Source organism: Aythya marila (genome assembly GCF_965140915.1).
Source record: "Aythya marila genome assembly, chromosome: Z".
NCBI lineage: Eukaryota > Metazoa > Chordata > Aves > Anseriformes > Anatidae > Aythya > Aythya marila.
The window spans coordinates 87,063,228-87,081,794 of NC_139080.1; the positions used below are offsets into that span (position 1 = coordinate 87,063,228).

At 44.1% G+C, this 18,567-nt stretch overlaps 1 protein-coding gene across 2 annotated transcripts in view; it reads right to left on the reverse strand.

Annotated features, from left to right (window-relative positions):
• Positions 1-1,549: 1,549 nt before the first annotated feature.
• Positions 1,550-18,567, reverse strand: part of PAX5 (paired box 5) — a 148,129-nt gene continuing 131,111 nt past the window's right edge. For both annotated transcript variants that reach the window (XM_082784265.1, XM_082784266.1), the window contains exons 9-10: positions 17,213-17,299; positions 1,550-8,530 (exon numbers count right to left, since the gene is read on the reverse strand). In XM_082784265.1, the coding sequence (XP_082640391.1) occupies positions 8,454-8,530; positions 17,213-17,299 (164 nt within the window). In that variant the 3' untranslated portion in view covers positions 1,550-8,453. The remainder of the gene's footprint in view (positions 8,531-17,212; positions 17,300-18,567) is intronic.

The following is an 18,567-nucleotide window of genomic DNA, read 5'->3' on the forward strand; positions in this document are numbered from 1 at the left end:
GGACAAGAGGTAAAAGCTCTAAACTGGTCAGCCTGAAAAAGTTGGAAGTTAATGGGGTTACAACAGGCTGGCAGCTGGTCACTAGTGGGATTCCCCAGGGCTCAGTTTGAGGGCCAGTTCTTCTTAACATATTTCTAAATGATCTGGACATAGGAGTTAAATGCGTACTGAGTATGTTTGCTAAAGATACTAAATTAGGAGAAGCTGTTGATTCCTTTGAACGTGGAGAGGCCTTGCAGAGAGATCTGGACACATTAGAGGGCTGGGCAATCACCAACTGCATGAAGTTTAACAAGAGCAAGTGCCGGATTCTGCATGTAGGATAGAGCAAGCTTGGATATAGGTACTGGTTGGGGGACAAGGGGCTGCAGAGTAGTCCCTTGGAAAGGGATTTGGGGGTTCTGGTTGATGGCAAATTGAACACCAGTCAACAGCGTGTGCTTGGCAGCCAAAGGGGCTGTCAGCATCCTTGTGTGCCTCAGGCACAGCACTGCTAGCTGGCCAAGGGAATGGATTGTCCTGCTCAGCTCTGCATTGGTGTGGTCTCACCCCTAGTACTTTGTGCAGTTTTGGGTGCTACAATACAAGAAAGACATAAAACAAAGAGTGTTCAAACAAGGGCTACAAAGGTGGTGAGGGGTCTGGAGGGCAAGACATATGAGGAGCAGCTGAGGTCCCTGGGTTTGTTCAGCCCCAAGCAGAGCAGGCCGAGGGGAGGTCTCGTGGTGGCCTGCAGCTCCCTCATGAGGGGAGTGGAGGGGCAGGGTCAGGACCCGAGGGAACAGCATGGAGCTGGGACAGGGCAGGATCAGGCTGGGTGGTAGGAAAGGGTAGTCAGGCACTGGAACAGACTCTCCCAAGGAAGTGGTCACGGCACCAAGTTTACCAGACTTTAAGAAGTATTTGGACAATGCTCTCAGGTGAATGTTTTGAGTTTTGGGTGGTCCTGTGTGGAGCTAGGGTTTGGACTCGAGGATCATTGTGGGTCCTTTCCAATGCAAGATATTCTATGATTCCATGATTCCTAAAGAGTGTAGATTTAGATTAGCCATTAGGGAGAAATTATTTACTCAGAGGACGTTGAGGCACCAGCAAAGGCTACCCAGAGGAGCTGTGGATGCCCCATCCCTGGAAATGCTCAAGGCCAGGCTGGATAGGGCATTGAGAAACCTGATTTAGTGGGAAGTGTCCCTGCCCATAGCAGGGGGGGTGGGAGTGGAATTAAATGCACTTTAAAGTTGCTTCCAACTCAAACCATTCTCTGATTCTGTTATCCAGTCACACCTTGAGCAAGAAATATTTTGGAAAACCTCCTTCCCCAACATTTTAATGAAGACCACAATGTCATACAGCATGTGGTATTCCTTTATTCACTTGGCATCAGCAGTCCTGGCTGGTCCCCTGACAGCCACCTGGCCCTGCATGATGGGTATCTTTTCAACAAAGACACACAAAAAAAAAACCAAAAACATTCCAAATATAACAACATTGTATTATTTGCAAGAGACCCAGAATGCAAGGTGAAAAAAAGAGTAAAAGTAGACTTTTGGAACTTAAAAAAATTACTTTTATTTTAGGAACCAATAAAATTATGGTAGATATTTACAAATAATTATCTCACATAAAGGTTACATAAATCAAATGTCCACAAGTAACAGTCACTCTCATGAAAAGACACACAGATATTGAACTACGCCAATCTTATTGCATGTTTCGTCAACTAATCTAAAAATAAAAAGTGTTGCAGTCAACCATTTAACTTAGAATAAAATCACAAATTTCAGTTTTGACAAGAAAAAGAATTAAGAAAAAAAAGGATCAAAAAAAATTCAAAAGGCCCATCCCCTATGAACCACACCTTAGCACCCCCACTCCCCAACCCACCTCCCATTTTGCTCCCCAAAATAAAATGCAAAACAAAAACCCCAAAATAATGTTCAACATCTTTGGCAAATTGGCACTGCTGTAATTACATTCAAATATTATAACACACAAAAGCAACACACAGCACTAAGGAAAAAACACCAAAATTTCAAGTCTGTTCTTTTCCTACTAGAAAAAAAGAATACAAAACATACACATTTTAAGAAGCAATTTTTCATCTGTTTTGCAACAGATGTTATCCCCTACTTTCAAAGGCAATTCAACAGTTATTTTTATGAGTTTTCTTGAAAGTTTGTTGTTTTTTTTTTTTTTTTTCTGCTTGTATGTATTTTTCAAGGAAAGGAGGCTTTTTTTCTCTCCCTCTCTTTTTTCCCCTCTCTTATAAGAATTAAGCTTCAATGCAGGCATTGCAGACTTTGGTGGATGCAATAGATATGTATTTCTTTGTTGCTAGAAGTTCCTAATAGAAAGTAGTTTGTTTCCAAGAAGTAAAAAGAAAGAAAGAAAGAACAAAAAGAAAAAGAAAAAAGAAAAAAGAAAAAAAGAAAAAAAAAAAGTCTGTTCTTTTTTCTTTTATTTTCTTTTCTTTTTTTTTTTTTATTTTTGGAAATAAATCCCATTTGCAATGAAATGAGTTTCTGTAATTTCAGAATGTACAAAGGCCACTAGAAAGTGAAAAACCAGGACAGTTTTTTTGCAATACAAGGCTGAATGAAGCAAAAGAAAGATCTAAATGCCCACTGGTCATTTTCTGTCTCACTTTACAAGGCAGAGTAGGAAACTCTGGACACACAAGTTTAATAGCGTGGTCACAAGTTGAGTGGAAAGGCTACCAGCAGGCTTCAGGTCTGTCCCATAACAATTCCCCACAGACTGGGAGATTCAAGCGTGCCTACAAATGCACACAGGTGTGCACATAAATCTCTACACACAGGCACGCACACTCACTACAGTGCTGAGATTGCATCATGCAAAGCAGTCTGGCTCTTACTCTGAAGCTTTTAAATTAAGTTTGTCCTTTCTCAGGACTAGTAAGCAGAGATCACAGCTACAGCTGACAACTAAGTCACCTGCAATGCTGAAATGAGCAATGCTGGCACCAAGCACCTGTATACGGTGCTTTCCACTCAGTATTTGCTCACCAAGTCTTATTAGCTCCACCAGAAAAGCAATACTAACCAGGTTCTAATCCTTTTGAATGTTTCCAATTTCTCATGCTGCTGTAACATGTCTGGAATAAGAGTGAGTTTCTGTCTGAGGGGCACAGCAGTGCAGAGCAGGTCCCTAGCCAAAGTCTTGAGCCTTTTGCTGCTGCTTTGCTCTCTGCCTTCAGTGCAGAGTGATCTTAGGCTGTGACTTGGGATGTGTGCTCAGGGCCCATGTCAGTGCAAGCAGCCCAGCCTGGCACTGCCTGCCTGTGGGCAGCCCCACACAGGGCTGTCACTTTTCACAAGACTGCAGGGTACAGCACCCAGGAGCTGCTGGCCCCCTAGAGGTCTCAGTGAATCCAGAAGGAAAAGCAGGTTTTCCCAGCATTTGCTGGGACAGAGTCACAAGGGGGTTGGCTTAACACTGTGCTCCTGCCATGGACCATGACCTCAGGTGTCCTAGTGACACACATGGGCACGCACCATGCAGGAAAGATTACAATACCAGTGAGGACACTTAACTGAAGCTGTGCAGCTGCTCCAGCTGCCAGCCACACACTGGTCTATGTGCCATAATGCTTTGGAGCTATTGATATTTGTGCTTGGCAATAAGCAACATTATAACATGGCTTCCATTCTTCTTCATGCTCAAGGACTTGTAGAAGAGAGAAATTAAAGAAAATGAAAAAAGGAATGTAATCCCATCAGTCAAGAAGGGGTATGGCAGAACATTTGTGCACAGCTAGTGGTTGCCAGTACCCCGTGAAGTGAGTGAACCCATCGTCTCTCTGCTCTCCACAACACACAGCCATTGTACCCTGCATCAGCGAGAGAATTCAGCCGCAGAAGGACAGTGGAAGGATCACAAATGCCCCATCAGTTTTCTGTTCAACTTCACTTTTCTTCCAAAAAACACTTTTCAGTTAGTCTCTTTCCTCTCTTTTTTCTTTTTCTTCTCCTGGTGCTGCTTCTTACTTTGCTATCTCCTTCACAAAGGCTTACAACACCTGGGCTCTGCTTCTGGAGCCTGCAGTCCCAGCACAAATCAAAGCTTTACTTTGACATCTCTGCATCTCTGAATAAACTTACTCTCTGGCCTTCTGATTTAATAGATATCAAAGTCTTCAGTCTAAGGATCTGGTCCTGAGACATGCTTAGCTCTGCAGTCGGTGGGAGCCATCTTACAATAATGCCTCTCTAGCTGAAACTTTGCACATCGATGCTAAGCTAATTCAATGCCCACAACATTTTGTGTTTTCCTTATGGTCACACTCTTATAGTATTTGATTAAAAGTTTCCTCAACAAGTCAGTTCATGTAACACTAGCTCATGGACTCTGTTGATTTAGTTTTACATCAGCATTTTCTCTCTCTCCATCTCTCAGACTTTATTTCTAGACCTGTCTGTATGGGAAATGTACTTGATAAATTTATTGCTGGAGCACACACTACTGAAAAAAAATCTCCATCTAGCTGCATTAAACAACTCAGTGGTGAAACTGCCTAAAGACGCTTTATGGGGCTGATCTCTGCAAGAGGCTGGTACTGATACATGGTGCTACAGGGCATTCTGCCTGAGTGAAACATAAACAGGGCCTAACATGCCCATAGCCCCAGTGCTTTTGGATGGGTGTCAATGACCCCCAAAACTGTTCTGGAAAGCCTGAAACAGCCTCAGCAGATTAATATCAGCATTCACCGTGTTTTCTTCCCTTTTTGCAACACCAAATGCTCACTTGCTTACAGGTTCCACTTCACTCAGCAGCCTCCACTGCAGCCAGCACATTAAAAAAAGAGCCTACGCACTGAGAGTTTTGTAACAGTCTCTTCAGCCAGTCTTTCTACAGAGCATACGTCTGCTAGAGATGACATACATCCCCAGCAGTGCTTGGGTCATTTGTGCTGCAAACAGCACAGGTGCACACACCTCTGCCTTGGGTTTGAGCGTTGTTGATCTGCTCCCCATTGACCCAAGCTGAGCCCCGTGAAGCAGTGCTACATCACAGGAAGGTCTAGCAGTCTGTGGCGCTGAATGAAACCCAAACATCCCTGGGGGACTGGTAGGGTGAGTGAGGGGAGGCAGTGCACCAGTGAGACGGGCAGCATTCCTCCAGTCTTGCCAGGGTCACAAAGGAAAAGAGCTGCAGAAGGCAACTTTCCGTCATCCTCGGAAGACCATTTTCTGCTAGTCATGAGTGACATTCTCCAAGGAATAAGATTTCCAATGATGAAGACTATGGACAGAAAGTCAAGACCTCCTGAAGAAAGGAGTTTGTAAATATCAGGCATAATATTCCCAGAAACAGAAAATACTGACAAGAAGTGTCTTTTCTAGAAGTACAGTATGCATACTTATTGGGCTAAATCCTATTTGTCTTTCTTGCAGAGAAACAATCCTAGCAGACAGAGGTGGGCCACATTTGCCAGGGAGCCTCAGCAATGTTTTGGGAAGGTGGGCCAGACACAGATCTCAGCTGTGTGTGTGCAAGGGTGGGTGTAGTTTCACCTCTGCAGCTGCAACCAGGGGCACACAGGCAGGGAGGGGACATGTACATGGCCTGTGAACCTGCACCGTGTGTTCCCTTCACCCCCACACTGGCTCGCTGGATAGAGCCAACCAGCATGCACTGCAGAATGACTCTGGACGAGGGCCAATCCTTAGGGGATCTTGATGAAAGCATTAAGGCAAACCAGGTCTGAGCCTAAGCATCTAGGTCATTTCATCCACGGGCATGCATATATCCTTAGGATGAAATATACCTACTGTGCCTCTTGTAAGTCCCTACCCTAACTAAAAGAGTCTCTGTCCTGAGCATAGTAACACCTGCTGAAGTCTCATGTTTAGTCTTCTGAATGTTAAAATGAGTTTAAGTCATACAAGCCATGCCACTAGTGAGAAGAAAAAAAAAAAATGCTCTTCCCTCACGTGAAAGACATAAACAGTAGCTTTAAGACTAGCTTAATCACTGACCAGGTGGTGTCTGTAGCTCTTATATCTCATCCCCACCTCTGTTCTGGAACCATAACCCACACCTTCATGTCATGCTGTCAAATGTTCACTTCTTTTCTCTTCAGCTATTGTCAGATAGCCTTTTCACTTCCCAGGATTACAGGAAAGGCAGGTGCATTCAGTATGTGCCCCTGCACACAATGTGCACACCTCAGTCAAGAACAAGTGTGAAGACTCCCACACAAGCACTATCCAAGAACAGAAACTCCCTTTGCAGCTTTACCACCAGGGTGCAAAACAGTCACACAGCATGTCATGATGGCTTAGAAAGGGTGACACAAAGCAAATCTTCAGAAGGTTTCTATATAGATGATTTGCCCATGCTTTTATTTTTCTTGAAGATGTGTGTGTATGTGTGTGTGTGTGTGTATCAGCTATTAACTGTTGAAAAATAAAAAGGAGGTTTTTTTGTATGGGAAAGTTTTTCACATGCTCACAGAACTTAATTCTGGATTAGATGGAAACATTTAAGCCAATGGGACCAATGGGACCATTCATGGCTTTTGAGGATCTGAACACATCTCACCTGGAAACTTGAAAGTGGTGGCTGCATTTTTGTAGCATGAGAACACATAAAACATGCCACCAAAACTGGGAGAGCACATAGAGATTCTTTCTGAATGGATCAGTGGCCATTAAGGTCAAGATACCAGACGTGCAGCAGAAGAGATGAGGTGCAGCGTAGGGGGGAGGAAGTAAGGAAAGGGAGAAATATTAACTCAGTAGTTGCCATTTCAAAGAAATACTTGTAAAACTAGAAGCAAATGTTTTTACTTGATTGTATATGGGACTGTATTTCAGGTTCAACACCAACAACCCCTTTTCAACTTTGGGAAACACACAGGCACACACCAGCAAGATCCCTTCGCAGTGCCTGTGCGGATCCGTGTAAATAAGCATGGCTGCCTCTGGGAGCTTCACACTGCCAGAGGCTACAGTCAAATCTTCATCTCAGCAGGGCCAGGGAGTTTTCCCACTGCTTTCAGAAGGGGCTGGGCACATACGTTCTACCAATACATGACTAAAGTTAGCTGCACCTGGGACTGGTGCAGGGGGACAGTGCAGGAAGAAATCAGCATTTTTCTCAGTTCCCTGGGAACAGCAGTGATCGGAGTTGTTGCTTACCAGATCAACTGTAAGCTGCTTTCTTCATTAGCCCCAGGAAACAGTGAACATTGAACAAAATGTCACCATTAGTGCTCCCACTTTGAGCAGGAGGGGGAGAAACACAGAATTAACAGGGCAAAATTCTCCATGACACCAGTCTGGACTGCAGTGGCTTGAATTTGAAATTGCTCTCCTCCATGTTATTAGAATGACTTGAGAGATGCCTTCACTCAAATGTACAGACCCCCCAAAATGAGTGCCCCCCTCACAAGTTAGCTTCAGGATGCACATGTGGCTACCCTTGTGCACAATATACCCTGTTACGCATGTACATTTAAAAAAATTATTTTACCCCTTCCTCTCAAAGTGTTCATAATTGGATTTTAGCATACAACCTATTGAGATGTACAAAAGGTGTCAACTATGATTCCTTCTTGGATGCTGTTTAACTTGAAACCAGATAATTTGTTTCAGTGCTCGTTATGATGACAAATGATTTAAATGAATTTTAAGCAATAAACTGTCACAAAATTGCCCATGTCTTTCTGTTGCCCATGGGTTTGATACCAGCATATAGCATGATCATACACCACTGTCAGAAAGGATGCTGTACACAGAAGTAATATCAGCCTGAAATACAGCCACAATGAGTGTTAACCTGGTTCAAAGTTGCTTAAAGCTTACTGAATTCTTTGAATCAGTGCACCAGTTTCAAAACACATTTTCAGATGTATTTTGAGTTCATATTTGTACAATGTTGCTGCTTATGCTAAGTCACTCATAGTAATACAAACAAGCAAATATTTACAGTGCTGCTTGTGTAAAATTGAGCAGACTGATCTTTCTTTGCAACAAAAATTAAAAATAAAATAAAATAAAATAAAAATTGCGTTGAGTCTCACAGCCTGTTTCAGTGTGCAGTAAGAGGAAGCCACCCCAAGCAGGGAGGCTCAAGCCTCTTCCTTATCCCCAGATACAGCCGTGGCACCCACAGGCAATTAAAGCAGTAGCCAGCCGGCTGCAAAAGACATGAAACTACTGCATTTTTATGACCACATAAAGTGTCAGGAGAACCATATCCTCCTGTTTCTTCATTTTGTTTGAGACCCAGATAACACCTCCAGAATTAAGAAAACAACAATATTAAGTTCACCAAGTCTAAAGAGTAAAATTTCAATTAGCTTGTTCCTACTAGATACTTTCTCCTTCCCTTGCAGGGTGACTTGCATGGTTGTGGCAAGGTGACTCAATGCAGTTGTCCCAGGCAGTATATTTTTGTAAGTGTTTGGGCTCCGGGCTCCAGGGTCAGTGGCGGTCATAGGCAGCAGCCGCTGCAGGTGGGGCGGCTCCACGGGCTGCAGCGCTGTAGTAGTATGGAGAGCCTGGAAGAGAAGAGACCACTGTGAAGAAGACAAACGTGGAATGGTGCCAGCTTGCACCGTGCCAGCACAGACAGCAGATAGCTCTCCAGCTTGAGTTCAGACTCAGAGGAGTAAAGGCCAGGTGATTAAAATAAAATTCACAGTCACAAATTCTGCATGAGAATATTGCTGGAGCTGCTTTGCATTTCTGCTGGCTAGCAGAACCAGATATCTGGTTCCCTTACTCCACCTAAAACATTAATTTCATTTACATTGCAAAAAGTGGATTACTTGTTAGAGTAGAAGGTTGAACCGTTCCAGCTACTAAAACATTACAGGACTCTGACTTCTCTGGTGTTGTTGTTTGGGTTTTTGTGTGTGTGTGTGTTTATTTTTCTGTCCTTTTAGAAGAATGCAGAGTTTGAACCCAAAGTATTCAACATATTTTACTGGACTCAAAAATATTTTCCCTGTTTCTCAAGATACTTCTTTCAAGGAATAAACCCCTGGCTTTTGCTTAGCTCTGGCAATGATGTTGAAGATACAGAAAGAACAGTGAAATTTGTGCTACTGGATCTGCTTCTGTGATGGCCACACTACATTGGCCTCCATCTGGCCAGAGAAAGCCCTTTGTCATCTAACAAATTTGCTGAAGGGAGAAATTGTCTCAGAAAATATCACTTAGTAGTGAAATTGAATTCAGTGAAAGTGAGTTTGAACTCAGAAATTATGTTACAACTACCTACAGTGAATAACATCTTATCTGAAGAAGTATCAAGTGCTCTATATGACAGCTTCTGAAACAGGCACTTCACTCGCAAGCTGATCAAATAAAGATACATTTTATTTTTTTCATTCAGTACATGTATTACACATCTGAGTGAACTATGCAGATTGATAAGTGCTGATACACTCATCTAGCATGACAAGGCCTGAAAAATATTGATGATGACTTTTCTGCCCTGCAGTGCTAAGCAGTAGGCTGGGTGATCACTGAATCTGGATTGACTGCTGAAATAAGGAAGAGTGTTAGACTTCACTTGTATCTAGACATACACAAATTTGTCTAGACAATACAAAGTATTAAATCAGTTCCATGTACACTGGAGAGGAAACCAGCTCTGATGTGGTGTAAGAAGAGTAAAACAAAAAATATTTCCTAGTGCTGTCAGTTCAGTCTCCAAGTCACCAGCAGAGTTTCACATTCAGGAAATGTAAGGCAGGCCACAGTGTGGAAGAAACCCCGTGGAAGGATTCACACCTGGACTCTTGTGTCCAAAACCCCCCAGAAAGGTTTGGACGAGCAATAAAAAGCCAACACAGGGATCTGCTCTGGAGCAGGATGGGCTGTAGTATCAGGTTCAAAGAGCACCCTACCCCATCCAGAAAGCTGTGAGTTGATCCCGAACAACCTGCCTGTGCTCTGCCTGGGACATGAGCAACAGCCTCACAGGCATCGCAAGGAGGCTCTCCACGCCCAGGCATGTGGCTTTTCACAGTCATAGTAACTTCTGCAGCTTCAGCAACGTGGAGGAGCTGACACTTCCAGGAGATGGTGACAACACTAGTCCTCAGGTGGGTGTGTGGACAATTCAGCAAAGCAACAGTGGAAGTGATGTCGAAGATGCATCTTCTGTCCTTTGCTTCCCATCACAGATTCACAAATTCTGCTCTGGCAGGTCCACAGGCTGCCAAAGACCTTATATAGGCCCAGCGTGCCACTGCTCCATCCATACCACCTCCACAGCCACAACACATCATTTGCATTTGAGATTAACACCCTCCATGTGAGATAACATCTGAGCAGTGGGCATGGAGGACCATGGGGCCACCAGAGGTTGTGGAGGTAGTACGAAGGAGAATTCAACTGCACACCTTGAGTCTTTGTCTTGCTTCCTCTCCTCTGCACGCTCTGCCAAGAAGCCTCTGCACTGGGGCAATGGAGTATTTTTTGGCTTCCCCTCCTCTTTCATAGCCTCCGTCTGAAGTCAGGCGTGCTTTTGGCTTTGCTGTTTACCTCAAAAAGGCATGACTCGTTCAAAAGCCCAAGAACAGAGCTAGAATCACATCACCACTTCTAAGAGGAAGCCCGTGGACATTTAGTGTTAACTATCAGCTCAGGATGGTGCTATAATTGCAACACACAGGGCTTTCTTCACTTTCTGCCCAACATGACCTGTCTGAGGTGCTCAGGCTCCAAAACTCAGCTCTTTCCTCTTTGCAGCTCTGGTATGGAATGAGAAAGGCCAGCAAAATAAGTGCTGCTTCCCGGAAAGAGTAAGACAGCCCTACCAGCTTAAACACTTCCCAAAACACTGCTATTGCTGGATCCAACAGGATTCCACTAACATGCAAGCTCACCTGTTTCTTCTGCTTTCCTCCTGAGCACATTGTCAGGAAGTTAGCTCAGGCTTTATCACCAGCCTGATGCTGCCAATTTCCAAGCTGGTACAAGCCAATACATCAAAAAAATGGAGCTCAGCTAATATGTACCATTGCATAGCACATCCTCAGCACAGCCATGAAAAAGAAACTTCTTTCTCATGATCAGAGTCCTACCAAAGCACATGATACTTTTCTGCTGCAACCCTGATGGATCAGAAACTACAGGATTTGGGCATGGGAGCATGGCTTCTGCAACAGTCAGTGCTGCAGCAGCAGAGTTTGTACACAGGGGCCTGCCACATCTGTGAGGAGCATTGTCCTCAGTGCTTCAACCATCCAACATATCATGCAAACCTGCTGCAAAGGGATGAGTTTAAAGAAGGTAAACCAAGTTTCAGGGCTGTGGCTTCAGTTGTCCAGAAGGGTAGTCACATGTTAACCATGCATCAGAGGAATTCAATACTCTGAACTTGGCCAGTGAAGTAACTGGCCAAGGTAAACATTTGCAAAGATATTTGCAGAACTTGTAGGTAGGCACTCATCACATCTAGATTTGTTAACTAAATTTAAGTATTTTAAGCAGTAACCAAGAGAGGCAAGGGCAGATCACTTCAGAGAGTACACATTCTATTTACATTTATGTAAGTGTTGGGCTGACAGCCTTGCATTACCTGCAAGGGCACCACAACTGCTGTCCATGCCTGGACTCTTGTCTTCTAGGTAACTGACACTAGAGTAACAAATCCCAGCCTTGGGAATTGTATTTCACAGAAGATAATATTGGACAACTTCACAAGAACAGTAAATGCCATTCTCGCAGCCATCCAAGATTGCTGTACACATCCCAGCAAAATGGAAGCCTCTGGGTAAATGATGCTGTTTTGATAGAGCAAACTAAGCTCATAGGATCACTGAATCATAGAACATCCCAAGTTGGAAGGGACACATAAGGATCATCAAGTCCAACTCCTGGCACCACGCAGGTCTACCCAAAAACTCAGACCATATGACTAAGAGCACAGTCCAAACGCTCCTTAAACTCCAGCAGGCTTGGTGCAGTGATCACTTCTCTGGGTAGCCTGTTCCAGTGAAGAAGCCTCTTGGTGAAGAGCCTCTTCCTGATGTCCAGCCTGAATGTCCTCTGTCGCAGCTTGACACCGTTCCCTTGGGTCCTACCACTGGTCACACAGAGCGGTGCCTTCCTCTCCGCTCCCCTTCAAAAGGAGGCTGTAGGTCGCGATGAAGGCCCCCCTCAGCCTCCTCTTTTCCAGGCTGAATAGGTCCAGTGCCCTCAGCCACTCCTCGTACATCTTTCCCTCTAGGCCCTTCAGCGTCTTTGTCGCCCTTTGCAGCTCAATGCTGCAAACTCAGCCATTCACCAAACTTTGAAACTTGCCTGCTGTCTAACTGATTTGGGGGGAGGGATGTTCAAAATGACAACAGGAGAAAGGACACCTTTACCCTGTCAAGCAATACAGCAAAAGTGGCACAAAAGAGATCAGGCGACTGAGATGTCCACTCTGTCCTAAAGCAAAGACAGCTTAGGCATGTTTCTGTTCCCCAATAGTTCCATCTGAGTTGTCTCTGCTGCTACAGCATCTCAGCGTAAAAAAACCTGCTAGGCTCTTGGAGACCCAGGTGAAACTGCTGTGTTCACAGAGCAAGGGCACCAGGAGGACTGGAGCAAAGGATGGCAGCAATATGTCTTTGATGCTTTCCAGAGGCCTTACACTTCTTCTGGGTTTCATTTCTCCAGTTTACATTTCAGCAGTGAAATAAAAAGCTTGTATTTAAAGTGAAAAATGAAAACATCACAAAGCAATCACTCTTTCTCCCTGTCACCATACTACCATCCAGAATAGACTTGTCCATCCTTTTGTCATTTTTCCTTTCTAATTCATATTATCATCAATTTATTTCTTGACACAGTCATTTCTGGTGCCTACTTGTTCTCTAATCCTTTCACAGGAACCCACAGAAGAACCGAACATAATCCTAATTGACCAGCTTTAAGCCCTCCCCTCACAGGAGGCTGTGCCAGCACCATGACTTTGTAGGCAACCCCGAGAGGAAGCCCTCCCAGACAAGGCACATGAACCACATCCATGCAGGAGAAGGAGCAGCACATCAAGCAAAACCTGCCGTGAACAGCATCAAGTCGAAAGCAATGAGAGAGAACGGTAAAGAAGTTATTGCAACAAGCCAGCATGAAATTGAATCGTTTTTCTTCATTAGACTGCCTTCCTGTTATCCACTTTTAGCGTGTGCTTGTTGAGCAGACTCTACACCGGCATGCCTGCCAGGCCTTGCAGACAGTGACGGACTGAGCCCTCAGTGCACGCATGCTTGCTTCCTGGCATGTTTGTGTGCATGCCTTTGTGCACATCCCTGTATTATAGCAGCTTCAGGTCATTAACAGCACGGTGGAGAAAAAAAAAAAGAAAAAAAAAAAAGACACCTTTTTCTCCACCTCTTCCTATTGCTTCCATGAGGACACCTGGCTACAGCCACTGAGATGGATGCGACACCAGCAGCCAGCTCTTGCATTATCCATCCTCCCTGCACAGCCTGATAGAAACCCAGGGATTGCCATCATTGCTGCTGCAGTCAGGGATGGACGAGTCGTGTCAAGACATGCTGCAAATGCTTGCTGTGTCCATGCTGAAGAGCTAGGTATTGGTACTACTGGGGTTGATGGCAGGACAGAAGGGTGGGAAGAGGCCACAAAGCTGCAGCAGTGAAGGGATTTCTTCTTTTGCCCCTGGTTCTCTTGACCACTCTGGAGGACTGTAGGTTGGTTCTCTCCCCCTCCACAAGAGCTAAAGACCACAGTGTTTCAGATTGCCCCAGAAAGAAAGGTGCGTGGTCACCCTCTTGTATCAGTTCATGTGCTAGCCGGAGCAGATGTGGGTGGGCTGCCTGGTGCTCCTTTTGCAGCAAGCACAGAGCAGGCATGGAACCAACAGCAAGCAGCTGGTTCTCTGGTGGGCCATACAGCTGTTCTGTACCTCATGCAAGCCTCCCCAGAGCACAGTCCTACCTCACAGTGGAGAAACTGTCTCACTCCTCTCACTGCTGCTCCACATTCACACAAGACCAGGGACTAATGACCCAAGTCTTTATGCTATTCTTAACGTTCTTTATTCATATTCTCCTTATTCCTCCCCCCAAACCATTTTTCAACCCCAGTATCCTTTCTTGCTGGCGCTTACAAATCACTGCATCTCTCTTTTAAATTCCTCTTTCACAGATTTGAGCCTGGTGTGATTGCTGCAGTGCAATTCTTCCTTGCCAGAACAGGGAATTAATTGAACATAGGTGCTGTTAAGTGCTTAGAGTATTACAATTTCATCTTGGTGAAGGGAGAGGGACTTAGTAAAACAAACTGTGTCAGTCCATGTACCAGTCCTGATTAATTTTGTCAAGGTTTCTGCTTTGAGGCTGATACTGCCAGAGCTTGCTCTCAGGAGAGAATTAGTAAATGTACTCACGTATACTGAGAAGAGTGGAAGCATCCTGGATATAGCTTAAATTAACCTCCTCTCTACTGCAGGTGCTCAGATTTGTAACACAGAGCCTTCTGAGTGTGCAAGGAGACTTGGAGCAGGCATTTAAGGCTCTGCAACAGATTCTTACTTGCCCTGAATTACTACTGAGTTTAGTGGGCATCTTGGCACATGAATGGAGTGCCAGATTAGGCTCCCAAGGATAACAGAACAGTATGGATAACTGGGCTCTCTGCATGATACAGGAGACCTACAGACAATGGCCAACCATGGACATTCTTAGGTTGTATGGCTGCATCTGGACGTTGCAGTGTCTCTTGGAGCACCTGCTCACCGGCCTTGCCATCCAGCACAATGTTGGCACAGACAAGAGCTCCATGCTCCAGTTAGGTCCAGTAGACTCCCAGTAAATGCATTTTCAAACTTAACACCATTTTGCTTTTGGTGCTCTTCTGACACAAAAAAAAAAAAAAAAAAAAAAAAAAAAAAAAAAAAGGAATCTCAAAGGTTCAGCTCAGTCAAGACCTCACTGCTACAGTTCTTAGTTCTTACACTGTGACCATAGACAGATACTACCTGAGCACCACAGAGAGCTACAAATTATGTCAGATCTTAACCAGCTCAGCAATACCTACACTGATGACAGAAGCAAAGTGGAGCAGGTATTTTAAACCATCACTGGCCAGACAAGGGAATTCCTCCTCCAAAGGAAACTCCAGCACTTCTGGTTTTGTGATCATGCTAAAGGAGCAGTAAGTTCTTCCTGAGGACTTGCTGCAGAACAAATATTCCCATTTATTTTTCTTTCCAATGTATCAAAAGCTTTCAGTCTCATCATTCCCATTCAGTGTGCCACAGTGCAATCATAACATGATATAGCAGTGATTGATAGTGTACTTACTGAAACACACAATTTTGAAAATATCAAAATGAAATGCTTCATATAGGATAAAAACAAGGAATCTAAAAGTATAGATTTAACAACTCTTGATAACAAAAAATTATTATTGTATTTACGCTGTGCAACATTTCAGGTTCAATAAATCTGTAGTTTCCGAAGGAAAATGGTAGCATTCAAATCTTTTTGCCCTTGCCCCCTTTAAACACATGTTCACAGCATGCTACTGAATAAATACTGTATAAACGCTCACTGGTTTGAGATGTGAGCCTTACAGTCCATTCACTTTAAGGTGAGGAGCACACACTCATTTCAGCTGTGGTCCCCCCACATATTCAAAGAAGAGAAAGAATTTGCCCCCAGAAGTTTATCATCCAAAAAGAAAACAAGGAAAAAGAAGCAAATCCTCTCCTGCACTTGCAGGCAATTTGCAGGCACAAGTCTGCAACCCAGGAGCCTTGCCAAAAGCCACTCTTGTTATGTAGAAAGGAGGACTTTGAGTTGGGTTTTCACTTATTCTGAAAATCCTGCTGGTTTATTCACAGGTTTGCAGGAAAATTAAAAAAAAAAAAAAAAAAAAGAAGCCATGCACATGCAAGACCTGGCTTCCAAGGCCTCCCTTCAGCAGTAGGTTAAAGCATCTCATCTGCTTCCAAAGGAGTTGCAAAACCAGGAACTAGGAAATAACTGCATGCACTCTTCTACTGGCTAAAGCGGCTTCCTTCATGCAGCCAAACCAAAGTCTTGCAGGCACTCCTGGCTGTGGCCATGGTAACTACGGGTTTAAGCACAGGGTCTCCCCTGGCTTTGTACAGCTATGCCCATCTATATTAGCTGAAGATCTGTTCTCTGATTTATGATGGAAGCACTAACAAACCCTTAAATGTGGCACAGCAAATAGCAGTAGTATACCAGCACCATGGCATGAGAGGCAGAGGCTGTCTATTGCTCCCGAAGGATTTGTTTAAGGACAAGAACTATGATGAATACAGCCTGGGTGGCTCAATTACATGGGGACTCAATTACTTAAAACAAAGAAACTGGATGAAAAAAAAAAAAAAAAAAAAAGACAAAAATTCAAAATTATTTCTCCGCTGGAGGTCACATATAACAGCCTTGTCATCCATAAATCTGGAAATCTCTAAGGCATGCTATTCCTGTGTTGAGAGATGACAATTAATTGGTATTTTACTTACCTCATCCATGCAAATTATGCAGGGAAAAATTCTAATTACTGCATGCTACATGTGTACAAGGTCAAAGTGGGCCAGCTTTTGACAGTGGTGTAAAATGGATTATGTTTATGCTTCACATGAGGGCCATGATCCTGCATGAGCCACAGGGCTCCTACCCCCCACCATTTATGAAAACCCATGCAGACATCAGTGAGATTGCACTGGCACGACAGTCCCTTGCAGAAGAAAAGCTGGATTTGGTGAAAGAACAATTGAAGAGCATGCACAACATGAGGGCTGGGAGAAAGGGAAAGGGCTGGAGGCAGCAAGAAAATAACATTGCAGAGAGTGCAGGGGCTCACATCTGACTGTAACAGACACAGCAACTTCTTGAAGCAGGTGTCCCAATAAAACACCACTAGTTTTGTACAAATAGGATTCCTTGCCCTCCAGAAATGGGCATCCAGTCTTCCAACAATGCCTTGTGTTTGTCAAATGATTTTATGGAGCAGAAACAGGAAGACAAGAGGTTTTGGCATGGGGCTTCCTGCTGGCAAGAGGAACTAAGAGCATTATCATGCCCCAACAAAGATCTGCAGCCACTCACCAGGGAAGAGCACTGGGATGTAGGACCGCACCAGGACATGCATTCTGCGTCCCCTGGTGGTGGATAATTGCCTCCAGCTTATGAATGAGCCACAGCTAGCAACGCACCCTGAAGGGAGGGGCAGTAACTTACCAAGGAGTCCAGGATTGGGAAACCTCCAGGAATCATTGTACGTTGAATATTGTGGATGGCTGTATGGGCTCCCAGAAAACTCACTCCCTAAATAAAAGGAAAACAGAAGAAAAAGAAAAAAAAGAAAAGACAAAAGAAAAGATCATTTGATTTAAGACTGCAGTTGTTCATGTGGGAAAGGAACTATTCAGTATGTGCTATACTCTAGTGAAGACTCTCATAAAAGCACTGATGATCACTCTCTTTGAAGAAGGGCAATCTGGATGGCCAAATTATTAAATGAATGGGAACAGTCATCTTTTATGTGTTCTTCTTGCACTGTAGATCATGCCTGATGAGGTGGCGGGATTTTCTCACACCGCCTGTACTGCAGGAGCAAGACAGCTTGGAGGAATGGAGAAGAGTCTGGGATACATCTAAGGGGCTGGCCATTGCCACTGTGGTCCTACAGCAGGACAAGAAATGCAATCCTGGGACAGAGCTGGTCAACTAGGCTCTCTACTGGGAGGAGAAGACAAATCAGCTAATCTTCTAGGTATTGAATATCATTCCAGGCTCTCCAGGAGAACATGGTTTTAGTCCCAGGCTTCCATAGATCATTTTAACCAAAGGAGAGGGATGCTGGCATTGGTTTCAGGTGGCTTTGAAACCTTCTGAACCAATGCACAGTAAATACTCAAAGAGTCACTGTTATTTATCTTCTTGTGAGCTCCTGCTTTCCCCATCTGTTTGTTCCCTGCATGTATTCTCCTGTTTCATACCTCAGCTGCAAGCTCATCAGGGCAGTGCTCATCATGTAGCTCTGACCCTGGGCAGGGCACCCAGCTACAGCACCACAAAAATACAAATACTGCCATTGTTTTGTTAGGGCATGTTACACAAATGACAGTTTCTCCTGCTCTCTTTCTATCTTTCTTCCTTCTTTCTTGCTCCCTCTCAAGTACACAAATACATACAAAACAGCACAGCAGGAGAAATTTTCCTTTGCAAAGTGGTGGAGAAGGCTGCCAGGCCGAAGAAGGAAGATGCTGTCTGTAGCCTTCAGCTGTTCTGGTCCTTGGCTATGGCACGGCTTCCACATCGCACTCAGGGACTGCCTTTAACCAGCCAAGCAGCAGAGCCACACCACCAACACCTGGCAGCAACATCCCACCAACCTGCTGGCATAAGTGGCAAACCTGCACAGGGATCACAGCTTCACCCTGCACTGAAGCAGTTAAGCCCAGAACAAACCAGTTCTATTTTATTTTATTTTATTTTATTTTATTTTATTTTATTTTATTTTATTTTATTTTATTTTATTTTATTTTATTTTATTTTATTTTATTTTATTTTATTTTATTTTATTTTATTTA